Raw genomic sequence first — 26,565 nt, forward strand, 5'->3', positions numbered from 1 at the left:
TCTCCCGCTATTACAAATGATCTCTAGGTGATAGATATCAGTTCCCCTGGAGAAAACGGCCACTTTGGCAATTAGACTCCACGGCATTCAAGTTCCTCCCCTCTCCAAACCCTGCCCATCTCAAAATCCACCCCCCAAATCTCCAGGTATTTCTCAACCAGGAGCTGGTTTGAAGAAGAAGAGTTGGTTTTTATATGCTGACTTTCTCTACCACTTAAGGGAGAATCAAACCGGCTTACAATCACCTTCCCTTCCCCTCCCCACAACACACACCCTGGGAGGTAGGTGAGGCTGAGAGAGCTCCAAGAGAGCTGTAACTTGCCCAAGGTCACCCAGCTGGTTTCGTGTGTACGAGCAGGGAAACAAATCCATTTCACCAGACTAGAGTCTGCTGCTCATGTGGAGGAGTGGGGAATCAAACCTGGTTCTCCAGATCAGAGTCCACCGCTCCAAACCACCGCTCTTAACTACTACACCACGCTGGATCTAGGATGCTTCACTGCCAGTGTATCTTTGGCTTCTCTCTTTCTTCTTTGGAAGGTGGAAAACAGATGTTGGACAGCTGGCTCTCAACCCCTCTCTGCTTCATGCTACTTTTCGTGCCTTTCAGGTCAACGGGCGTCTAGTGCAGCTCCCATTGAATGTCTCCGAGGCTGTATCCATCACCCAATCTCAAGACAGCATTGTCATCCACCAGAACTCCAGGATGCAGGTCTTTTTCAGTCCCAATGGCAAGGTATCGGTGAGAGTCAACGACAGCCTGTCAGGAAAGATGTGTGCGCCTTGTGGGAACTTCAACAGAGACCTCTCAGATGACTTCAGGCTACCCAGTGGTCAGATCGCAGGTGACATTGCGGAGGTCATGGATGCCTGGAAGGCCAGAGACTTCTCAGAGTGGTGAGTAGTGATGATGTTTATAGTCATCTCTCCAAGGTCTCCCGCCAAAGTCTTTCACGTATATATGATCCTTATAACTGGAAATGCTACAAACTGAACATGGAGCCTTCTGTGTGCAAAGCAGATGCTGTTCCACTGAGCCATAGGCCCTCCCCAAACTCACTATACTTTCTTACTGAACGAGACGCAATTGCAGCCCCTTTCTGCAAGCATTTAGCAACTACCAAGAACCATTCTCTTCCCCGGCTTCATACTGGGGAAACACACATATATATATGCAGAAAAAGTACCACTGATGCACTGGATATGAAAGTTTTATGTGGTTTCAAAAACGTGGTTTCCAACAAAAGATTCCAGTTATGCAACAAAACAATTTATAAGAGTTGCAGCAATCTATGCGAGTTTACAAGGTTTCGCTAATCTTACCCTTGTTTTGCTAATTGCATTCGCTTCATCAGAAGTCTGTTGCTGCCGTACATGAAAATCTTGACTTCTTGATTTTGCTCCTGTTGCCAAGCAGATTAGTTATATTTATAAAGGCAGACACTGTCCTTCAGTGTGACTCCTCTGAAGATGCCTGCCACAGCTGCTGGCGAAACGTCAGGAAAGAAAATACCAAGACCACGGTCACACAGCCCGGATAACCGACAAGAACCATTGAACTCAGACCGTGAAAGCCTTCGACAATATTTTGCAGACCACGCTGTTTTGTGCACAAGCCTCTTTTTCACTGGTCTGCCCATACTGGGGAAAAGCAATACAGAGGCTCAGCTATAGCATTTGTTGAGAAAGAGATGATAGAGGCATTGTGCTGCCAAATAACCCCTTGATGGTCAGCCCCACGTTTCTTTCTTCTGTGCTTACCTTCACAGTTATTAACAACTGGAAAGCCAGATACTTCTTACGATTGGTAAATAACTCCCTAGATAGCTACAGTTGTTACAAGGGAATATTCTGATGTGATTCCCATCATAAGGGCAACTTTTGGAATATTTCCCATCTCAAGACATCCACAGCATCATATGAGCCTGTATTTTTACCCTGATCCCACTTCTGACACCGTATTCAATTTCTCTGCAGTGAGTTCAGGGGGCATATAGAGTGATTTAGCTCCCAAGGCAGTAGAGCTTACTCTAAGGAATTGGGCAGGATTCACAAGATGTCTGCAAAATAGTGTGAGAAAATGGAAAGAGATTCAGGCAGGTTGGAGCAGGGATTTGAGGTGTGTCCAGTTGGCCCTGCCTTAGAGAAAGGTCCCATCTCCATTTTATCTTTGGCTATGAATGCAGGGATGTGTTACCAAGGATCTCCTTCCTACCTAGACATGAGCTGTCTGCACTGATTCTATCCTGGCTGTTGTTTCTTCTCAGACTAACTTACAGCGCATTCCTGAGATGCTCCAAAGGCCTTTGGAGGCCGGCGAAGGCCTACGCCGGTGCAAAGGCCCACAGCGCCAGCGTCTGGGCAGCGCATGCCGGCGTTTGTGGCCCCAGCACCAGCATGCAGGGCAGGACGCCGGTTGCTGGCCGCTGCCACAGCAGTGCCGGGCCCGAACACCGATAGAGCCTGCCACCAGTGTCCCGACGCCAGCAAAGGCCACATTGGCGTCCCGGGAGGCGTTCCTGGGGCATTCCGGCACCGTTAGGTGGCCTCCTGAGCCGTTATGACTCGGGAACGCCCCCTTTTTTTTTGCCCGAGATACGCCACTTTTTAGGTGCCCTATGAGGGTTGCATGGATGTTTTGCTCCAGGAGGAGGTTTTGGCCGGGCTGAAACCTCCTTAGGAGGCAGTGCCGCTGTGTTGCCTCCTAAGCCGGGTGCAGGCATTCCGGTGAGGAATGCACGGTAAATCTAAAATTATTTAATCCGAACATTTGTTGTGTGAGCATGCGCACGTGCACAATGCATTATGACAAAAGAGAAGCTATTGCTTCAAACTTATTTTTTGAACTAGCATATAAATACAGGAATAAAGTGTGAATACTATTTTTTAATGAGTGAATTAGACTTTTCCCTACTTGCTGCGGTCCCCTAGGAAATCACTCTTCTCCTTGTGAGAATATTTCTTTTTATTTTCTGCCACATTTGGCTCTACAGACTCTGTCTAAGGAAAAACCCTGTGCCCCATAACCGGTCTCCTTTTAAAACCTTCCCAAATGGAACATTTACTTCCTGGTTTCAGCTGGCTGCACTTGCCCTTAGTTTCCTCCAGCCTGGTAGCCTCATGCCCATTTCTGTCATCCAACAAGAGAAATCATCCCCCAAGAAATTGCTACGGGTCCCCTGTTCTGCTTTTTTGCAGAAAATATCCAAAGGTCGGGCCTCGGTTGATCTTTATCCTGCTGATGTATTGTAGTAATTTGACAGAATTCAGGCTGGGTGGTTTTCCTTCCCAGTATACCCTCCGAATTATTTCAGCACAAATAAACACAAGGTACATAAAATATTAGTTGTGTATATACAGGCATATGTCTTGAGAGCCAGCATGGTGTAGTGGTGAAGAGTGGTGGGCTCTAATCTGGAGAACCAGGTTTGATTCCCCACTTCTCCACATGAGCAGCAGACTCTAATCTGGTGAACTGGGTTTGTTTCCCCGTTCCTACACACGAGGACCGCTGGGTGACCTTGGGCTAGTCACAGTTCTCTCGGAACTCTCTCAGCCCCACCTACCTCACAAGGTGTCCGTTGTGGGGAGATAATTCACAGTGGGTAGCCGTGTTAGTCTGTTTGCAGTAGTCAAAAAGGGCAAGAGTCCAGTAGCACCTTAAAGACTAACAAAAATATTTTCTGGTAGGGTATGAGCTTATTTGAAGAAGTGAGCTGTGGCTCACGAAAGCTCATACCCGACCAGAAAATATTTTTGTTAGTCTTTAAGGTGCTACTGGACTCTTGCCCGTTGTGGGGAGAGGAAGAGAAGGAGATTGTAAATCGGCTTGATTCTCCTTAAAAGGTAGAGCAAATCGGCATATAAAAAACAGCTCTTCTTGAAGGAAGGAATCTTTGGCTTTCCCTTCCCTCATGCCCTCTCAAGTAGAATTTGTGGCATTAGCTACTGTCAATCCAGAAGCGAGTCTGCATTGCTAAAAATCCCTTTTTCTAACCAGATTTAACTAGCTGCGGCCAATGGCAGAACCCCGTTGTACCTAGCTTCTCCTGCAAAAACCACTGCATCCTTCAATGCAGAGAACCAGCTGGCTATGCAGAGTCCAGCAGCGCCACCTGTTGAAACTCCTGGCTATTGCAGCTCGATGCTTCCACACGGTGGAGCAATGTTCCAGGAATAGAGGCAAGGGAAAGCTTTCCAGAGGAACGGTGTTGGTTTCAGCTCCCCCATGTAAAAATGGTAGGACGTGCAGAATCAGGCTCCAATGACAGCTCCAGCCTAACACGCCCATTTTTTCCTTCTAGTCATTTCTGAAAAGCCATCCGGAACCACGCGTGGGACCTTACAAGCACCTTTGGCTGCTGTGATGGGTAAAAATTTAGCTCACAGCCAAGAACATGAAGAAATGCACAGTCACGTCAACATATGGGGCCTGTGTAAATTAACAGAGTTGCAGATCTGTGAATGGTTATGAGCGATGGTTGCTAAGAATGGAACTTCCGTGTTCAGAGGAAGTACACCTGTGTGTACCAGATGCAGCAGACAAAGAGTTGGGGTGGTTATCACCTTCATGCTCTGATTGAAAGGTGCCCAACAATAAATACAAGGGGGGATAAAGGTACTAAAAATAGCAAATCTGCAAAAGCCCACAATAGTACCTCTTATTAAAAATTACAATGAATCCAATTATAAATGTATAAGCATAAATCTTTTAAATTAAGCATGCAGGTTGTCAATTCACCAGGTAAAGTGAACATGTGATATGTTCATTAAGCCTATGTTCATTAAGCATAATGAACATAGGCTTAATGGAAATTAAACAAATTCAAGTTGTAGGCCGGGGTGGGGAACGTCAGGCCCGGGGGCCATTTAAGGCCCACAGAATCATTTGGTCTGGCCCTTCCTGGGTCTTGGCAGATCTCTAGCTCAGAAGGATCTAAGACTGGCGATCGGCCCCCTCCCGTGGACAGGAATAGCCTCTATTCAAGGCAGATGTGAGTTTGTTTTGCCGGGAAAAGGAATCTTTTTTCCCCCTTGAAGAAGAGTCGTTATGGAGCTGCTAGGACCACCCAAGAAACTGTGTTAACCCTTTCCCACCCGGGCCATGGAGAAACGTTTTGGTTGGCTAATTTTTAAGTTGATAATTTTGTATAGCCCGTGAATGATGTTATAAATATTCAAATGGCCCTTGGCGGAAAAAAGGTTCCCCACCCCTGTTGTAGGCAGTTCAAACAAATTAAAGTAATATTATCAGGTTGTAGCTCCACAGGTAATGTACACTCTTATCCGGTTGTAATTCCGCAGGTAATGTACAATAGTAATTTATGCTTATAAACTTGTAATTGGATTCGTTGTAATTTTTAATAAGAGGTACTATTGTGGGCTTTTGCAGATTTGAAAGGTGCCCAACAGGATTCAGCTGGCCTCTTTGGAGTCTGTGTGCTGGGGTAGACAGACCTTCGATCTTACCCAGCAGGGCTCTATTGATGTCATTTCCATTGAACGTGTCCCAGTGATTTGTGAATTTTGATGGGAATCCAGCTCCCTTGGTACCCTGTATATCACAGCATGTTCTGTAATACAAATGTAGAAAGGCATTGCATTCTAAGCAGAGGTTGTAAAAGTCAGCAGGGATGAAGAAGTAAACTCTTTGAAAACCGTCCAATGTTTTGTGTAAGCTCATTTGCTTGCCTGCCCAAGGCAAGCAGTATGCGGTGTGAAATGTCTCTCAAAATGGATCGGGTGTGGATTGAGTCTGTCGTTGGGAATCGATGCCTGCTCGGGATGGGGTCCCTGCTTTTCACAACACAACCAGAAGGTCGGGCCAGAACCAACGGGTTGAAATTAAATCAAAAGAGTTTCCGGCTAAATGTTAGGGAGAATTTCCTGACCTTGAGAGCAGTTCCTCAGTGGAACAGGCTTCCTCGGGAGGTGGTGGGTTCTCCTCCCTTGGAGGTTTTTAAGCTGAGGCTAGATGGTCATCTGTCAGCAATGCTGACTCTGTGAACTTAGGCAGATTGTGAGAGGGAGGGCAGGAAGGGTTGCATCGGTGCCTGGCTTTCATGGCCCTTTCTTACATGCCCAGGGTAATGCCAATTGACACTTTGGTGTCAGGAAGCAATTTTCCTCCAGACCAGATTGGCCAGTGATCCTGGAGGGTTTTTGTTGCCACTTCTAGGCATGGGGTAGGGGTCGCTGATTGTGTGGGGAGGAGGTAGTTGTGAGTTTCCTGCTTTGTGCAGGGGGTTGGACTAGATGACCCTGGTGGTCCCTTCCAACCCTATGATACCATGAGTCTATGAAAGTGGTTTGGCAGTGGGCCTGTGAGGATGGAAGCTTGTGTGATATGAACAGGATCACCTACATTTTTGACAAAAGCAGTCACTTGGGTGTGGGGAGAGGGGTACACCATTTCCCTATTTGCCGTTTTCCCAATCTCAGTTGCTCTCTCTTCCTCAGTTGCCATTCATCCCATGGAGGGAACATGTACAGTTATAGAACAGGAGGAAAGGGTTTTCTGCCCCTCCCCTGTGCTTTGGCGCCAGTCTAGATCAGAACTTCACATGGATTTTTTTTAAAACTGCAGTGCAATCCTAGACAGAGTTACACCTTTCTAAGTCCATCACAGACAGTGGGCTTAGAAGGGTTAATTCTGCTTAGATTCTGTGAAATTTGCTCCCGAGTTTCACCTTTATCAGACCTCTACTGTTTTTCCTTGTCTCATTCCATCACATCATTGGCTGCTGAGAGGGGGAAATGCTCAATATTTTGAGAGTGGGCTTTGTGTTCCTAAACACTACTGGGGTGGAGTGGGGGGTGATTGACTCAGGGTTGCCATTTTCAGCAGCATCCCCCAATATATGCTCAGCAAGGATCATTCAACAGACCAGTGTTTCTTAGCTCTGCCTGGCACTAAGAGTTTCAGAAGCGCCCGTCTTTCCCCCTCCCCTTCACTGTGCAGATAAAATAAATGCCTGCTCTAGTTTGGAGCACATTGATCTGTTTGCAGTATCTGTCTTTGATCTTCTTCTCTGCCCCACTTTTTGCAGAGCGATCAAGATGGAATGGGCTATGGCTCAGTGGTAAAGCACCTGCTTTGCCTGCAGAAGATCCCAGGTTCAGTCTCTGACACTTCAAATTAAAGGATAGTGGATATCCAAAAGCTCTCCCTGACACACGGGACCAGTCAGGCTAGACAACAATGTACTCAACTGGTTAGACCTCATGTAGAGTATTCTGCTCAGTTTTGGGCACCACAATTTAGGAAGGATGGAGACAAGCTGGAATGTGTCCAGAGGAGGGTAATGAAGATGGTGAGGGGTCTGGAGACAAAGTCCTATGAGGAAAGGTTGAAGGAGCTGGGTATGTTTAGCTTGGAGAGGAGAAGACTGAGAGGTGATATGATAACCATCTTCAAGTACTTGAAGGGCTTCATATAAAGGATGGTGCCGAGTTGTTTCCTGTTGTCCCAGACAGTTGGACCAGAACCAACTATGATATGTTAAAGGCTGGTTCTAGATTAATATTTCTGTCTGAACTCTGAATCATGAGCATTTGAAGCTGTTGCCTACTGAGTCCATCATGGTCAGGATTGTCTACTCAGACTGACAGCATCATTCCAGGATCTCAGATGGAGGTCTTTCACATCGCCTACTACTTGATCCTTAATTGGAGATGGTGGGGATTGAACATGGAATCTCCTGCATGCCAAGCAGATGCTCTACCATGGAGTGAAAGCCCCTCTCCAGCTTTCACAATGAGACAGCTTAACTCTCTGCTCTATGGTACTAAGTTGTGTCCCATAAGAATTGGCTGAAAGTAAATCCTGTTTCCTAGAAGGCTTTTTAAGACAACTCCCCTCCTTTCTGTAATAACTGATTTCAGAAGGAAGATTCACACAAGCTGCAGTCTGATCTCCAGGCCAAAAACTCCTGAAGACCTGTAACATTTTCAGATCTGCATATTTTTAATTGACATTTATTACATGATTTCATTGCATAACATTCTTCTTTTGTACAACAGTTTGTTGATGTTCAAAGCGATATCCAGGGAAGTGGCTGCGGTTGATGATCATGGATGTAGCTGGGGGACATGGGTTCCATGGTTGCTTGGGGTTATTTCTCACTAGGAGAGAAGCAGATTATTAGTGGGTCTCTGTGATTCCAATCTGTAGCCACTCTAGAGGCACCCAGAAGGCAATTTCTAGTCAAGGACAGTACTGTAAACTGCAGTGAGAAGGTGGTTTTATGCCTGCAACGTTAAAAGGTGGGTTTGAATTATGCCTTCTCTGTTTCTTTGACTCCTAGAAATGTAAATGCTTTTAGCCAGGGATGTCTGATGCTCCAAGATCAAAAACTGCTTGCAACCCCAGCAGCAACAGCAAAAGAAACCAAACTAAGGTTGCCAAATCTGGGTTGTGAAATTCCTGAATATTGGGGGGGGGGGGGCGACTTGGGAGCGGCAGGGTTGGAGATAGGGTTGCCAACCTGCAGGTACTAGCTGGAGATCTCCTGCTGTTACATCTGATCTCCGCCGATAGAGATCAGCTCACCTGGAGAAAATGAAATAGAGCCCATCCTACAACACAACCATTTCCTCCAGGGGAGCTGATTTCTGTTTTCGGAAGTTAAGTTGTGATTCCAGAAGACCTCCAGGTCCCACTGTTTTTTTTTTTTTTAAAGGCTTCTTAGACCCTAGCTCTCCAAAAAACACACACACGCTCCTGAACCCCCCCCCCCCGCAGGCCAAACTATGAACTGTGGCCCCAAAAACACAAGAGGGATGATTGGCAGCCTGCCAATCATCAGCAGCCAGCCAGCCAGACTCATAGCCAGCATAGAGTCTGTCTGCTGCCTATGGAGCAACCCTGCAAAAAGTGGCAGGTGATTGAATAAAGGGAGTACTAATACACTACTACTGTAAACTCCATGTGACTCTGGGATATGGGATTGGATCCCCAGGCATGCACAAAGCAGTTGTAGGGAAGGGTTATGGATGTGGGACTATAGCACAGCAGGAGAAGGAAGGGTTAATGTCTTGCCCCCTCTGTATTTTCCTAACCAGAAAGTTGCTCTGCACAGGGCTGCTACAACTCAATATGGGAAAAAGACAGGCACTATATGGGTCCCTGTCTTTTTCCCATTCTGGCTGTAAGGGCCCCTGGGGTAGCCATTTTTGATCAGGGAAATAGCGTAAGGTGTGGAGTTTACAATGCTCCTCCAGAGCTACCGCCCTTTGGAAGCCAAACATAGCATGGTGAATGCTGCCAAAAAATGGCTGCCACAAAATGGCTGCTGCAGGAGGTGGAGCCAGCCACAAAACGGCTGCCGTAGGTTACCTTCAGTCATACAGTGAAGATCCTTGTGCTGTGATGGCAGCTTTTGCTAAAGCAATGTTTTTTAAAATCTGCACAGCCAATAAAATCTCCAATGGCTAATCAGAAGCCTTGCTAAGCAAAAGCCCCACCAGGCCCCACCCACTTTCTAAAAACATTTGGCGGGCACCAGGACAGTTGTTGGCTGACCCCTGCTTTAGAATGTCCTCTAAATTAGGGCTGTTGATTCGGTATAAACCAAACTGTAAAAATACCGAATAAATACAAGTTTGGTAAATTTCTGGTTTGAGCTTACTGAGTCCACAAAATCCGGGAGGTTGGCAAAGCCGAATTTGCCATTCCCGAATATCCAGGTTTCTGTGGCTCCTGCGGGGGCATTATTACAGGTAGAGGCCCCAAATTTTCAGGGTAGCTAGAAGGGACTCTCCTTGCAAGAACTCCCACGTTTAGTAAAGATTGGGTCAGGGGTCCCATAGTTATGGGGTCTGGAAGGGGTCACCCTCATCCTCCTCCATTCAAATGCATTGGCAGACTCTTTAACATGATCTTACCAATGTATCTGAATGGAGAAGCTGGGCTTTAAACACTGGGTGGGAAAGTTCACCGGTGACTTCATAGAGATACTGTGTGATACAATTTGTCCCTGTGGAAGTGTGGGGTGAACTTACCCACCATTTAAAGCCCAGCTTCTCCATTCAGATACATTGCAAACATCACATTAAAGAGTCTGAACACAGCCACTTTGCCAATGCATTTGAATGGAGGAGGATGGGGGTGACCCTTTCCAGACCCCAAAACACCGGATCCCCTGGCCCAATTAAACCAATTTTTTTTGTTTTCAACAGCCCTACTCTAAATTAACCCTCCAAAAATAGGTAGGAGAGACAGACCGAAGCTACTACTGCCAAATCACTCACCAGCCACCAAAGTCTCTGGCTCTCCAGGCATTGATAACCTCAGCAATGTTCCCCACAATTTTCCCATTGGGTAGCCTCAGGTCATCGTCACTGTCCCCATTGAAGTTTCCACAGGATGCGCACAGCTTGTTGTCCAGGCTTGCCTTGGCCTTCACTGTCACTTCCCCTCTGAGGCCAAAGAGTACCTGAAGAGCTGTGCCTTGACTGATCGTAACAACATCCTGCGACAGGCAGATGGATACAGCTTTGGAGATGGTCACCGGGAGCTGTGCTGGTTGTCCGTTCACCTGAAACACACAGGTAGGGAGGGAGTGGGAAATCTTGTCTGAATCGCTGACACCCTTGAAACAACCTGTAATAATCAAGGTGGACTTCCCTTCTGTTTCTATGAAGGCTTAAAGATTCCAGTCTAGGAGCTAAGATATGTTATTGTGGAGTCATAGTGGAGTCTAGCATAGAGAAAACAAGTATGGCAGCTGATACTATCATTATGGCAGACCACAATAATGTGAGCCATGTTTCGATCCTGATCTCGTTTGGCCTTCATTTGTTTGTTTACTATATTCCTATACCTCTTTCTTCACGCTGCTCAAAATGGTGCAGTTACTTATACGTGGTGGTAGAAAGTGCCATCAAATCACAGTTGACTTATGGCGGCCTCATTGGGTTTTCAAGGCAAGAGATGGACAGACGTGGTTTGCCCTTGCCTGCCTCTGTGTAGCAATCCTACACTTCCTCAGTGGTCTCCCATCTAAGTACTAATCAGGCACAACCCTGCTTAGTTTCAGAGATCTCACAAGATCAGGCCAGTCTGGGCCATCCAGGTCAGGGCTTGGTGATGGTGGAAAGTGTCCGTCAAGTTGCAGCTGACTTATGGTGACCCTGTAGGGTTTTCAGGGCAAGAGATGAACAGAGGTGGTTTGCCCTTGCCTGCCTCTGCATAGCGACTCAGGACTTCCTTGGTAGTCTCCCATCCAAGTCCTAACCAGGGCCAGCCCTGCTTAGGCACCAAGAACTAACAAGTTGGGCTCGTCCAGGGTATCCAGGGCAGAGCGAATTATACATACCTTAAGTATATCTCCCCCCTCCCCAACTTCCAATATTAGTCCCAATTGTTGAGTACAAGCCAAGTCTTTCAAAAATTCCTTCTTGCCCATGTCTATGTGATCTGCTCATTCTTTATTGAAACAACAGACTAGAGATTATTTCTGATGTAGAACTATCTACATAGATCTCTTCACAGGGAATTATCAGGTGCTGGTACGATATACCTCTACCCTTGTCAAAAGATGCATTCACCCAGAACTCCAAGGTCGAAAACCAAACTTGGATCTATGCTCATATTGGAGAACCAATGTGGTTATGGCTGACTCAGGCCTATTCTGAAAACCGGGAAGCTATGCATCAAATGGCTTTGCAAATGCTCCCTCTGGCGGTATCACAGGCTCCTACCCACAAGGCAGAACAGGATGTACCGAGTCAGTTTTCCTCACCCAAATCTCCTTGTTCTTGTTGATGGTGATAAAGGTCTCTCGGAAGAAGACGTAGATGGCCGCACCAGCCATCACCTCCCCGTCGCTGCAAGACTTGACGTCCACTATCACCCGGAACCAGGCAAGGTCTGTGCTGTTACAGAGGGATGCCACTTCGTAGGCCCCAGTGTAGAGGATTTCCCCTGAGGCGCCATCGAAGGAGGTGAGCTGGCCTCCTACAGCGAGCGTACATTGGGCTTCCTGCTTCACACAGCCATGCACGCCGTTCTTAAGGGTGCAGGTCTCCCCAGGCTTGCAGCTGACTTTTGCACAGGTGAGCCGGCCTGGGGCGTGACAGGTACATTTCTCCGAGCAGTCCTTGGAGGTGATGCTTTTTCCAGCCTACGGGGAGGTTCCCAGACAAACAAATTCATGAATCGCACTGGTCTCTAAACAAAGGTTGTTGTTGGGTTTGTTTTTTTAAAAAAAATCTTTTGTTCATGAAAATAGAAATTTCGTTCCACAGAAAATATGAACTTTAGTAATAGTTCATACACTTTTAAGACAGTAAGAAACAATGTAATGATAGTCTCTACAAACGATACATCTTATCTAAGCAATACATCTTATGTGGCTGAATAGTGCCTACAGACGAAAGGAGACCGCAATATAAAGATCCCAAAGCAAAGTTGGTAAGGATTACTTCCGTGAAGGATGGCCATTGTGATTTAGGATGCTCCTATTGGATCTTTCTTGACATTATCGCATTTGCTAGGGCGTCCTTCACAGAAGTAATCCTTACCAACTTTGCTTTGGGATCTTTATATTGCGGTCTCCTTTCGTCTGTAGGCACTATTCAGCCACATAAGATGTATTGCTTAGATAAGATGTATCGTTTGTAGAGACTATCATTACATTGTTTCTTACTGTCTTAAAAGTGTATGAGCTATTACTAAATTGTTGTTATAGATTGAGCTTGTGTGCTGTTTCTTTCCTAACTACTTGTATTACAGCACCATTGGTTTTGTTTTTGGGTTTGCATTTTCTGACCAGCAGAGGTTGCCTCGCTCTCCCCGCGTGTTTCCAAGCATTTTTTGGGTGCGTGTTTAGCCAGCATCCAGAAAAAGCGGGCAAAACACTGCCGTTGGGAAATGCAAGCATAATCAACCCAAAGTAGTTGGTGGGGTGACCGCGATGAGATAGCCAAGCATAAATGGGCAGAGAACTTTAGGAAGTCTGCAGAACAAGAGTTCAGATCCCCATCTGTGATCCCCACGTGTGCCGTGGAAGTTGGACCAGTCACACTCTCTTAGCCCCACCTACCTCACAGGGTTGTTGGAGCACAGAATGACGTCAGCCACCTTGGCTCCCCATTGGGGAGAAAGGCAGGGCACAAATGAATTGAATAAATATTTAGAGAGCCAGTGTGGCGTAGTGCTTAGCGTGTCAAACCAGCATCTGGGCGGCCTGGGTTCGAATCCCCACTCTCCCATGAAAGCTCACTGGGTGGCCTCGGGCCAGTCACTCTCACTCAGCCTCACCTGCCTTGCAGGGTTGTTGTGAGGATAAAATGGAGGAGAAGAGAAGAATGTAAGCTGCTGTGGGTCCCCGTTGGGGAGAAAGGTAGGGTATAAATGAAGTAAATGAACAATAACAAGCATTTCTCCCAGGAGTGCTAGTTTTTCCTCCCAGCAAGGAAAGGAATATTCAAAAGCAGTACCTCCCCCAAACAATCTGAAGTGCTACATCCTACTCCATTGGCCCAGGATTCTGCCCTCTTATTCCACTGCATGCACAGGCCAGGCTATACAGAGTATTCTTCCCCTCCTCCCCCTAATTAGGGTTGCCAACCTCCAGGTACTAGCTGGAGATCTCCTGCTATTACAACTGATCTCCAGCCGATAGAGATCAGTTCACCTGGAGATAATGGCCACTATGGCCATTGGACTCTATGGCATTGAAGTCTCTCCCCTCCCCAAACCCCACCCTCCTCAGGCTCCGCCCCAAAAACCTCTCATCGGTGACAGAGAGGGACCTGGCAACCCTACTCCCAAAGGATAGTTTGGCTTGACAGGAAGCCATGTTGTTGCCAGGAAGCCATGTTGGGGCAGAGCCTGAACAGGGCAGGGTTTGGGGGGAGGAACGTCAATGCTATAGAGTCCGATTGCTAGAGTGGCCATTTTTCTCCAGGTGAACTGATCTCTATCACCCCAAAAACCTCCCGCCAGTGGCAAAGAGGGACATGGCAACTCTCCCCTCAATCCCTCAGCACCACTGCAACCTTAGACACTCAGCACAGCTAACTTCAGATCTGAAACCCACCTTGATGTAGCGCCCATTATGCACACAGCCACACCTCTCCATGGGCGCACAGGTTTCCCCATCAGACATGTAGCCGGCGTCGCACCGGCAGCCTTCGAAGCATTTCTGGGTGCAAAAAGAGGGAGCAGCCGACAGTCCGGCACAGGTGAGATCACAGGACTTGGAGCACAGCTCATAGTGGCTGTTGGCTGGGCAGGAGAGAGCTGGAGAGAGAAGAGAAACGAAAAGTTAAGGCCGCCAACAGGATAGGGCTGGCAGTTGAATAGGGTTGCCAGGTCCCTCTTCTCCACCAGCGGGAGGTTTTTGGGGTGGAGCCTAAGGAGGGCGGGGTTTGGGGAGGGAAGGGACTTCAATGACATAGAGTCCAATAGCCAAAGCGGCCATTTTCTCCAGGGGAACTGATCTCTATCGCCTGGAGACCAGTTGCAATAGCAGGAGATATCCAGCTACTACAGTTGAGGATGGCAACCCCTGGGAGTTTTGGGGGGCGGGGCTATTCCTAGCGTGATGCATAGCCAGAAGTGATGCCACATGCCACAGTGATGCTGTAATAATCCTCCAAAACTCTAGGATACAACCATTGGTAGAGCGTCACCACAATGCATGAAACCACTGCTGGTTCTGTGACAAGAAGTGGTGTCGCAGTATTGCCGTGATGTCACTTCCCCCCACTTTCTCCTGCTGTTGCATCCACCCTCTGCAGCTGCCATGTCCTTAAGGGCACTGATCTCTGTAGTCTGGAGAAGAGATGACATTCCAGGGAACTCCAGGCCTCGCCCTGAGGCTGGCAGTCCCATTCCCCAATGCCAGAAATCCCTGATCGATGGCTCGGAGCATAACCAGATCTGTTTCTTCACTTACGACAGAAGGAAGGTGTCCTCCAATCCTCAATCTTTGCTCCTGCTGCTTGGCAAACAGTCATGTAAGCCTGGAGGCTCTGGCAGAGGATTTCTTGTGCCCCATCAGCCACACACATGCTGTACAGGCAGAGATCAAAATAGTCGGAAGCCGTCACCAAGGGGTGGCAGGCTTGGAAAGGACCCGACTGAGCTAAGATCAGGCCACAGGAGCTCTCCCCCTGGTACGGGCTCGTCTTGATCGAGGCGCAGTCGGGGCGATTCTGCTCGCAGCCATCTGAACAAGCAGCATTCGGGACAGGAACCTTCCAGGACACCGCAAATTCAGTCACGTTCTGGGTGGTTTTCTCATTGGGCAGGAGGAAATCGTCAGTCTTGTCACCGTTGAAGTTGCCACACAAGCCGCACATATGTCCTCGGTAGGTTCTGGGAACAGACACCAGGACGTAGGAGGAGGAATCGTAGAGGACTTTCAGGCCGAAGTCAGTCTGCAGCACGATATTCTTCCCTTCTTGATTCACCCAAACTGCTCTCCTCCCTATCACCAGCGGCAGAGCGAAGGTTTCTCCGTCCACCTGTGCCAACAGAAGAGGGGGGGAATCTATGGGTCACCTAAAGACAGACAGCTTCACCCCCAACATGAAAGCATGAGGGAGGGAACCAAAGGGAGGCAATGTCCTCTGTCAAGACTAGAGCTGCCAGTTCCAGGTTGCGAAAATCCAGAAGATTTGGGCACTAAATCTGGGGGGGGCGGGGACAGGAAGGATTTCATAGGGGTATAATGTCATAAGAGTCTACCCTCCAAAGCAGCTGTTTTCTCAAGGGAAACTGATCTCTAGCAACTGGAGATTAATTGTAATCTTCAGGCCCTACCTATCTCCCCTTCTTCTCTTCAGTTATTTTCTGCCCCCAAATGAGGAAAATTATTTCCTTTCTTTCATTGCACCTGATGAAGTGAGCTCTGACTCACAAAATCTCATAAATAAATATTGTCAACTGGACTTCTGTCTGATTATAGGCAGGGTCTGGGTGTGCGCAGAGGAAGCAAAGCAATGTTGAAGAAGAAATATGGGAGGGTCATAGGTAGGGTTGCCAACACATGAACACATGAAGCTGCCTTATACTGAATCAGACCCTTGGTCCATCAAAGTCAGTATTGTCTACTCAGACCGACAGCGGCTCTCCAGGGTCTTAGGCAGAGGTCTTTCACATCACCTGCTTGCCTAGTCCTTTCAACTGGAAAGACTGGGGATTGAACCTGGGACCTTCTGCATGCCAAGCAGATGCTCTACCACTGAGCCACAGCCCCTCCCCAACCTCCAGGTACTAGCTGGAGATCTCCTGGGATTACAATTGATCTCCAGCCGATAGAGATCCGTTCATCTGGATAAAATGGCTGCTTCGGCAACTGGACCCTATGGCATTGAAGTCCCTCCCCTCCTCAAACCCCGCCCTCCTCAGACTCTGCCCCAGAAATCTCCAGGTATTTCCCAACCCAGAGCTGGGAACCCTAGTCACAGGGAAAGTCAAAACAGAAAAAGGGACCCACCTGAACCTTCCCGTTCATTCCCTTCTTGAGGTTGATGGTGTAACCATGAACGGTGACTATGACTTCCTTGGTCACCGCTTTGCCGGCGTCAGCACCCTCGTTCTCCACCGCCACAGAAAACTGTACAAGGTCCGGATCTCTGCTGTAGACTTTGGCCAAGATGTAAGTACAGGAACCTGGGAAGCTGATGATCCGTCTATCAAAAGTCAGGTAATGGGATCCTCCGGACACGCTGCATTTGCCACAGCCGACGGGGTGGCAGCCCTGGACACCATTCCGCACTCCGCACTCCTCCTCGTCCCCGCAGGTCACCATCTGGCACTCCACGGCTCCGTTGTCTACGCAGCGGCATCTCTCCCGGCAGGAGGGGCTGGTAAAGAAAGCCGCCCCCTTCTTGTAATACTTGCCCTGATGCAGGCAGCCACACTCCCCGATGGGGACACACTCATCTCCGCTCAGCACAAAGCCAGCGTTGCAGTAACAACCTTCTTTGCAAGAGATCCGACATCCGTCAGGAGCTGAGAGGCCGTGGCAGGTCGTCTGGCACCCAGTCCCGCAGAGCTCATAGTGAGAGTTACGTGGGCAGGTAAGGCCTGGAAAGGGACACAAAAGAGGCCACATGAAGATGTAGGGAAAATAAGGGACATACAGCCCATTCCTGAGCTGGCGGCGTACGGGGACGATTCCCGTACAATTCCCATACGCTATTAAACAAAAAAGCGGCGTTTCGCGGCTTTTTTTTTTTTTTTAAACTGGGGCCTTTCGCCCCATAGGGAACAGCGAGGCTGTGCCTGCTAAAAAGTAGGCACAGCACCGTCATTCCCGGTGCCGGCATACCTGGCCTAATCGGGATAGGAAGCCGCCTAACTGGCGGCTCCTCCCCCCGGCTTGCTCCTGGAACGCCCCCCTGCGCCGGCGCGGCCACTCTACGTCGTGGCCTGTGCCACGGAGAGGCCATGCCTGCGGAGGGGCGAGGGGCGGTCCCGCATTGCTTGGCCACCAGCGGGACTGGCCTCCCCGCCAGCGCAAATGCATGTAAATCCGTGATTACACATACTTACGCTGGCGGGGAGGTCATGCTGCCTCCTATGATGTTTCAGCCAAAATCTCAGGAATGGGCTGTTTGTCTCTGTCTCGAGTGAGATGGTGGTCTCAGCAGGACTGGAATCGGGATTTGTGCACACCATGGGTTTACGCTATGGGCTGAAAAGTAAACTTGGCTCCCCATGAATGCTCTTCTCCATATAGGATCATAATGGCTGGCACAAATGGCCTTCCTTGGCAAAAGCAGATTTTTTTAAGGGAAATAAACGAGAAATTTAACTTTTGCATTAACATAGGGATATGCAAGTCCCAATAAAGACTGTGCATAAACATGACCCCGAGGTACTTAAAATGTCTTAGTATCTCTACAGATTTTCCCTGCAGGGATAAGAAATGCACCCTTTTAAGTTTCAATTTAGGGAAGATTAAGTTAAGACGAGCTTTTTTATTGGCAAGGTGTAATGCCTTAGACTCAGCCGTGACACGAGAGGGATACAATAAAAATATTGCAGAACGAAAATGCCCATTTTGTCCGGATTAAGTAGACTCCCCAGCCCACATTGTTTTAGCATGTCCACAAAATAATACTGCATGAAATAAATATATCACTCCCTGGATAAAACAGCTGGAGACACTTTCTAAAAAGGGGATACTGTGTTCTCTGCTGTCAAGTAGATCGGTCAATTGTGTGAGAGATATGGCAACTTTTCTCTTTGTAGTGTCATGGAAAAATTAAATTTTACTTCCCCCTTTTTAAAGTGTGAAATGGTAGATGGATAGCCAGTTGCTGTTAAATCTAGGGAAAGGAATGCTCATCTCTGGCCTGGATTAGCACAAGTGGGTCATTTCTTGTGTGGCTAATATGGCTGCCGGCTCCAGGTTGGGAAATACTTGAAAATTTTGAGGGTGGAGTCTGAGAAGGGCAGGGTTTGGGGAGGGGACAGACTTCAACGGGGTATAATGCCATACAGTCCACCTCCCAAAGTGGCCATTTTCTCCAGGTGAACTGATCTCTGTTGCCTGGAGATCCGTTGTAATCCCAGAAGATCTCCAGCCACCGGGGTTTGGCAATGCTAGGGGAGACCCAGGTACAACTCATCCTCAACCATGAAACACCTTGAGTGGCCCTGGGACAATCATTCTCTTTTAGCTTACCCTACCTCGTAGGGTTGTTGTGAGGTCAGAAAGAGGAAAGCTTAAAGCAGGTATGGCAACATAAGTTCCTGGAAAGGACAGGTTTTTTTAAAAGTACAGATTATGCACTCTGTTTTCTTTCTGTCTTGCAAGAAAAATCATTACATTTGTTTAATTTTTAGGGGGTTGGACTTGATAACCCTGGTGGTCCCTTCCAACTATATGATTCTATGAAACCTTTTCTAAGGGGGAAAAGCGACAGCTGCTCAGATTATTTAATATTATAAATAAGCAAGTAATGTTTTAAACAAGCAGTGAATGTCATGCTTACGCCGACTGAAAACTATTTGCATCAGGAAGTTTGGAAGGCCTGTGGCAAAGCAGTTGTACATTAACAGTTTAATTTGGTAAAGATGATATATCTTCAGCCTTGGCTAGGACTTGGATGGGAAGTCCAGGGTTGCTATGCAGAGGCAGGCACTGGCAAACCACCTTGGTTAGTCTCTTGCCTTGAAAACCCCATAAGGGGTCACCGTAAGTCGGCTGTGACTTAAAAAAAAAAAAATTAAGCCAGAAAAGTAAGAATTTTTGAAAAGTTCTTATTTTTCAGTTTTCAAATCAGGACATTTATTAGCATTCTAAACCGCAGATCAAACAGGAAAAAAATGCACCTGGGAAAATGGAGTGTTGCCAACAAACTGCTCACCTTTACAGAGCCACAAGACTCCTTCTAAATTTTGATTTAATCTTTTTGTAGTAGCAGCAGAGACTGTATCATGTGTGCCACTCTCTGAGGAGGCTGATAACTCCATGACAGTGAAAGTACAACGTACAACCATTCTTTATTAATTAAACCTCACCTCCAATAGCTGTAAAGTGCCATCAAGTCGCAGCTGACTTACAGTGACGCCTTATGGGTCTTTCGAGGCAAGAGACTAACAGAGGTGATTTGCCAGTACCTTCCTCTGCATACCAACCCTGATATTCCTTGGTGGTCTCCCATCCAAATACTAACCAGGGCTGACCCTGCTTAGCTTCCGAGATCTGAAGAGATTGGGCTATACCATGCTACCTTCCCTCCAAAGGCTAATAATACCAGTAAAATAAGGATTTGTTATTGCTGAGTGGTAAGCTGCAGTACTGCAGCCCTAGCTCTGCTCACGACCTGAGTTCGATCCCGAGGGAAGTCGGTTTCAGGTAGCCGGCTCAAGGTTGACTCCGCCTTCCATCTTTCTGAGGTTGGTAAATTGAGTACCCACCGTGCTGGGGGTCAAGTGTAGATGACCGGGGAAGGCAATGGCAAACCGCCCCGTATACATAGTCTGCCTAGTAAACGTTGTGATGTGACGTCACTCCATGGGTCAGGAATGACCCGGCACTTTACCTTTACCTATAGCAGACATGGGAGTTATCCCAGTTCCAACCAGCAGGTGGCATTGAGAAGAGCCATCCGCCACACTCCCTAGATGCCACCTAGGTCCCTCACTTACTGCAGAAAGAAGACGATCGCCATTGCCCGATCTGGATGCCCTGAGCTTGGCAAGCTGTCACGTAGGCACCGATAGCGTGGCACAGAATGTTGTGGTGACCCTTGTACTGGCAGACATCAACGATACAGTTGTTGAGGTAGGGAGCAGGGTCAACAGACTTGTGACACTCCTTGAAAGGTCCGTCCTTCCTGGCGAGGATCCCGCAGTACTGGTCGCCCTCGTAGGTTCGCTTCTGCGCCTCCTTGCACACTGGGAAATTGCCGTTGCATCCATCCACACAGCCAGGGATCTCGCCCACCTTCCAACTCTCTGCAAACTGGGTGGCATTGGCTGCCCGGTTCCCGTCCTTCATGGTCAGATCATCACCCGGTTCCGCGTTGACATTGCCACAGAGGCCACAAACAGCGTTGAAATAGGTACTGGGAATCGTGACCCGGACTAGCCTGTCCCAGCCAAATATCACGGTAAGATCGAACTTGGTGGTGATGAGGACATGGGCTCCGCTGATGTAGGCCTTCACCTTATCTTCATGGTAGAAAGGCAGATCCACAAATATCCCATCCACCTGCGAAGTGATGCACAGAATATTGTCAAGATATCGACCCCAAGGTCAGGGAAAGACACGGACGAAAGCAGTTTGAGAAGCTGATTCAGAATTCCCAGTTGTAAGAGAGGGTAGGGTGCAGGGTTGCCAGCTCCAGGTTGGGAAATACCTGGAGATTTTGCGGGTGGAGCCTGAGGAGGGTGGGGTTTGGGAAGGAGAGGGGCTTCAATGGGGTATAATGCCATAGAGTCCACCTTCCAAAGCAGTCATTTTCTCCAGGTGAACAGACCTCTATCGCCTGAAGATCAGTGGTAATAGCAGATCTCCAGCCACTACCTGGTGGTTGAATTAAAAACAGACAGCACTAATGGCTAACTAAGAATCTACTTTTTAATTGGTTTCATTAATTTGTTGTTTCTTAACTATTCTCATATGAAAGCTGTTGTAGATTAAGAGTATGAACTGAACATTATATGTGGAAGTAGTTACAACCAATAAGTACTGTATGTTCAAGGTATCTTTTCTATAACAACGTTAGGTTTCTAGGTTATACTTATAGAAATTTATAATGATAGAGACAACATATAAAATCATGCATAATATTTATTTTGACAAGAATAAGAATAGTTAAGAAACAACAAATTAATCAAACAAATAAAACAGTACATTCTTAGTTAACCATTAGTGCTGTCTATTTTTAATTCAGCTACCTGGTGGTTGGCATCCCTAGTTGTAGGGATTAATTTCCTGGAGAAGTAAATGAACCGCATGTTCGCACAATACCTTGGTAATGGGATAAATAGGGATTCGAACTCACTATAAAAAAGAGGTAAAATACATTTGGCTCCTCCTTTTCAACCCTGACATGAAACATGTACCACGAGCACTACTGAGACGGGCGCTAGGACAGGGGTCTCCAACTTTTAAGAGCCTGAGGGCCCCTTTGGGATTTTGACACAGCGTGGTGGGTGCAGCCACACAATGGCCGCTGCAGGAGGCGGAGCCAGCCACACAATGTCTGCCGCAGCTTACCTTCAGGCACATGGTTCAGATCCTTGTGCTGTGGTGGCAGCTGCTGCCAACACAACATTTTTTAAAAAATCGGCACAGACAACCAAATCTCCAATGGCCAATCAGAAGGCTTGCTGAGCAAAAGCCCCACCTGGCCACGCCCACTTCCTAAAAACACTTGGCAGACACCAGCAAAGCGGTCAGGAAGCACCATGGCACCCACGGCCACCACGCTGGGGACCTCTGCACGAGGGGCTATCACATTACCAAAGCCTCAGAAATAGGGGGCAAAGCACCAGGTTGGCAGACAGAAGGTCCCAGGTTCGATTCCCCACTACCTCCAGTTTAAGGACCCTCGACATCATCTTGTTTGAGAGACCGTTCTCTGACGTAACCCCGGTGAGGAGCTGCCAAGACAATAATGTACTCGATAGATTAATGATCTGACTCGGATAGGGCAGCTTCCTCTACTCATAGCTCCTCGTCGATCCCACCGCTGGCAACAGCCAAGTGCAGCAGCCCTTAATTAAATAGTACCCAATAGTACCCCAGCTGTAATAGATGTGCACACCTGAAATTCAAGTGGGTAAAGGACATTTTGTAAAAGAATTTATGAGCAGGTTAATTGTCCCTTGTCAGTTCAATTTGAGCGGGGAAAAGGTCCGAGACAGGATCAGACTAGTGATTTCCAAGGCAATCAGGAAGATTTACCAAGATGACTCATAAAATACAGACGAAAGCCGTGCCAACACATCTCACGGAGAACCTTTTTAGTGACTCATTTGGGATCGCTGCGGGGGGGGGGCGGCAGGAGCAAAAATGTGAAGATTTTTTTCTTTCTTTCTCTGCGCTGTTAATGTCAAACATTCTGATTTGCCTGCTGTTGGAGAGAAGATGCTGGACAGGACGGATCAATGGGCAGAGCCTTGTAGCCCCGATTTGTACTCTTTATCACATTGGTCAAACTGATTGGGTGGAATCCACATGATGTTCTGCTGGTGAGAGAGGGGGGAATCTTGGTCGATTCTCCCCATCACCAGGTCTCTTTATCCACATGGGGACTGTGTGTGTGTGTGTAAAATGCTGTCAAGTCGCAGCCAACTTATGGCGACCCCTTTTGGGGTTTTCATGGCAAGGGACTAACAGAGGTGGTTTGCCAGTGCCTTCCTCTGCACAGCAACCCTGGTCTTCCTTGGTGGTCTCTCATCCAAATACTAACCAGGGTTGACCCTGCTTAGCTTCTGAGATCTGACGAGATCAGGCTAGCCTGGGCCATCCAGGTCAGAGCTATGGGGACTATAGCCCCCCCCAAAAAAATTGCCTTTTTAGGGGTTCACAGGGTACTATTGTAGGAAGAAGTCAGGACTAATCCACTTTCGCCAGCAGAAACCTGGCAGCAGGGTTGGCCCTGGTTAGTATTTGGATGGGAGACCACCAAGGAAGACCAGGGTTGCTGTGCAGAGGAAGGCACTGGCAAACCACCTCTGTTAGTCTCTTGCCATGAAAACCCCAAAAAGGGGTCGCCATAAGTCGGCTGCGACTTGACGGCACTTTACACACACACACATATTTCAGGAAGCGTCCCTGTGCCTTAATGAGCCAAGTATTATATAACAGGATGATTTTCCAGAGTGGCCTCCGGTCTCCCCGGAAGAAATAATCAGTTTAATAGATCAATTAAAAACAAACAAAGCCCCAGGTCCTGACGGTATTATACCTGAGATTCTAAAAGCCGACCCAGAAAGGTGGGCCCTTCCCCTTGTTCTTTATTTACTCTGGTAAATAAAACAGGTCAAATTCCAGCTGCTTGGTGTAATGCGACTATCGTTCCTATATATTAAAAAGGCCCTCTTCACAATCCATCTAATTACAGACCTATAAGTTTATTATCCATAATTGGGAAATTATATGCCATAGTGCTCCAACATAAATTTATCGATTGGATTTCATCCCTTAAAATTGGTTTCAGTCAAGGCAAATCAACTCTTGATCATTGCACTGAAGTCCCTCCCCTCCCCAAACCCTGCCCTCCTCAGGCTCCGCTCCCAAAAACCTCCTACCGGTGGAGAAGAGAGACCTGGCAACCCTATCTGAGGCCGAGAGACCAGGCTTGCTGGCCAACCTGAGGGCTGACCTTTGGGCTCCCTGGCTGTGCTACACCCTTTCTCCTTCCATACCTGGATGGTGAGAGGCTGCTCCTCCTGGCTGATGGTGATGGTTCTATTATAGACTTCCAGGGTAACTACAGAAGAGAACGGTGCCGTCGTACCGCCTTGGCTGTTCTGGATCTTGATGGTGAACGGGGTGAGACTGGCATCACTGGAGCACAGCCCAACCAGCTGGTAGACGCAGGTGCCCGTAAAATCGTATCTGTGCCTGTCAAAGGTGGCATAGTGATGGTCTCCAGTCACCGAGCAAGTGGCGTGGTTGCGGGGGCAACAGCCCCGGACACCGTCGACCATGGCGCATTTCTCGCTGGGCTTGCAGCTCGCTGGCTGGCACACCGCCATGCCCAGAGTGGGATCACACCTGCAGAGAGAGCTGCAGTACTCGTCGTCCCAGAACTCCTCGCCAGGCTTGTAGTAGAGGCCATTGTGGGTACAGCCACAGCTCCCCACGGGGACGCACTTCTCGGCGCTGAGGACATAGCCATCATTGCATTGGCACGTTTCCAAGCAGGGCATGCTGCACATCGAAGGGGCCGAGCGGTCTGCGCAGCTGGCTGGACAGGCGTTTCCACAGGCCTCGTAGTGGCTGTTTTCAGGGCAGGGCAAAGCTGTGAGGGGACAAGGCCAAAAATGGACAGCAAATGAAGAAAAAGAAGGGGAGGAGGAGGAAGAGGAAGAAGAAGAGGAGGAAGAGGAAGAAGAGGAGGAGGAGGAGAAAGAAGAGGAGGAGGAGGAGGAGGAGGAGGAAGAAGAAGAAGAAGAAGAAGAAGAAGAAGAAGAAGAAGAAGAAGAAGAAGAAAAAGAAGAAGAAAAAGAAAAAGAAAAAGAAAAAGAAAAAGAAAAAGAAAAAGAGTTGGTTTTTATATGCCGACTTTCTCTACCTTTTAAGGAGAATCTGGTTTACAATCATTTTCCCTTCCCCTGTGAGGTAGGTGGTGCTGAGAGAACTCTAAGAGAGCTGTGACTAGCCCAAGGTCACCCAGCAGGCTTCATGTGGAGGAGTGGGGAAACCAACCCGGTTCACCAGATTAGCATCCGCCGCTCATGTGGAGGAGTGGGGAATCAAACCCAATTCTCCAGATTAGAGTCCACCACTTCAAACTACCTCTCTTAACCACTACACCATGCTGGCTCACCATGCTGGCTCAAAGAGATCAGGAGTGAATGTGACCCCATGCAAACAGTGGGGCAAGCCAGACCTCTAACAGCCTTGAGACTCGCACATCTCCACATGTACTTGATACTTATAGAGGCTACCTACATCTCAGTCCTGGTTGCCCAGTTTCCTTGCAATACCTTTTAAAGACAGCTACAAATAATGTACCAGCAGGCATGACAAGGAGCAGGTAAAAGTTTGGAGGCAAGGGTGTTGGAAGGACGAGGGCCTGATATGGCCTGTGGGATGGAGGGATTGGAGACTGGTCCATCTATTACTGCATCCCACTTCCCTTACAGGTACTTTGTAGAGAAGCCATACACCCATCACTGAGACTAGCTTTATACGGAATGAGATTGTCAGACTGGCCTCCCCACCTACTCTTAGGCCAGTGTGGTGTAGTGGTGGACTCTAAACTGGAGAACTGGGTTTGATTCCCGACTCCTCCACATGAGCGGCGGACACTAATCTGGTGAACCAGCTTGGTTTCCCCACTCCTACACATGAAGTCTGCTGGGTGACCTCGGGCCAGTCACAGTTCTCTCCAAACTCTCTCAGCCCCACCTACCTCACAGGGTGTCTGTTGTGGGGGGGGGGGGTCAAGAGAAGGAGTTTGTAAACCGTTTTGAGACTCCTTAAAAGTAGAGAAAAGCGGCATATTAAAACCAACTCTTCTTTTTCTTGTCAAACCATCGTCAATGCATTATGCATTGTTCAGAACCAACCATGCAAATCAGAATGGTTAATATTTATCATTTGCAGAATCTATCTGAGGGCTGCATTATTAAAGGCAATGGGCAGTTTTATAGGAGTTGGACTTTCCTTAGACCACCATTGGATTTATTCTAGCTTTCAAGTCATAAACAGCCCGGGCTAGTGCAACTAGTTATGAGATGCAGGAATTCGGCTTTGCTTCTGTGCCGGGATTCGCACTCACCACAGCCACTCTGAGCTCTCCAGTCCTGGATGACCACACCCTCCTTGCGGCAGTTGGTAGCGTAGGCACTCAGAGCTTGGCACAGCATGTTTTTGGCACCACCATTGAGGCAGACGTCATAGACACAGCTGTCGAAGAAGTCATCAGGGTTTATCTGGGGGTGGCAGTCGCAGAAGGGACCCCCGTCTGTTTTGCTGACCAGCCCACAGAACTCCTCGCTCTCAAAGCGCCGGCGTTGCTCCTCTTCACAAACCGGGCAGTCCCCCTTGCAAAAGTCCCAGCAGAAAGGGTCCCGGTCCTTCACTTTCCAGCTTCCACCCCATTCCACCATGGAAGCAGTCAGCTTGCCATTGGGCATCGCCATATCGTCGTCTGGGTTTTGGTTGAAATTCCCACAGAGGCCACAGATGGTGCCATAGTAGCTGCTGGGCAGGGTGATCTCCACCATCATGCTCCAGTCATAAGAAACGACCAGCCCAAAGTCAGTCTGGAGTATGGCTTGCAGACCACTCTGGAAGATCTGTGTCTTCCCATCATCCAGAGTCACAGGCAGGTTGGTGATGACACCATTCAGCTGGAGAAAGGGGGTAGAATCATTAATGTTTCTGCATTAACGTTTCTACCTCTATC

At 48.1% G+C, this 26,565-nt stretch overlaps 1 protein-coding gene across 1 annotated transcript in view; it reads right to left on the minus strand.

The window, feature by feature from the left end:
• Positions 1-2,324: 2,324 nt before the first annotated feature.
• LOC130474706 (IgGFc-binding protein-like) overlaps positions 2,325-26,565 on the minus strand; it is a 40,868-nt gene continuing 16,627 nt past the window's right edge. The window contains exons 11-19 of the mRNA XM_056846403.1: positions 25,936-26,509; positions 23,852-24,450; positions 20,120-20,684; positions 16,452-17,044; positions 14,907-15,477; positions 14,046-14,248; positions 11,745-12,125; positions 10,252-10,538; positions 2,325-2,463 (exon numbers count right to left, since the gene is read on the minus strand). Of these exons, the coding sequence (XP_056702381.1) occupies positions 2,325-2,463; positions 10,252-10,538; positions 11,745-12,125; positions 14,046-14,248; positions 14,907-15,477; positions 16,452-17,044; positions 20,120-20,684; positions 23,852-24,450; positions 25,936-26,509 (3,912 nt within the window). The remainder of the gene's footprint in view (positions 2,464-10,251; positions 10,539-11,744; positions 12,126-14,045; positions 14,249-14,906; positions 15,478-16,451; positions 17,045-20,119; positions 20,685-23,851; positions 24,451-25,935; positions 26,510-26,565) is intronic.

The sequence above is a fragment of the Euleptes europaea genome, chromosome 3 (assembly GCF_029931775.1).
Source record: "Euleptes europaea isolate rEulEur1 chromosome 3, rEulEur1.hap1, whole genome shotgun sequence".
Classification (NCBI taxonomy): domain Eukaryota; kingdom Metazoa; phylum Chordata; class Lepidosauria; order Squamata; family Sphaerodactylidae; genus Euleptes; species Euleptes europaea.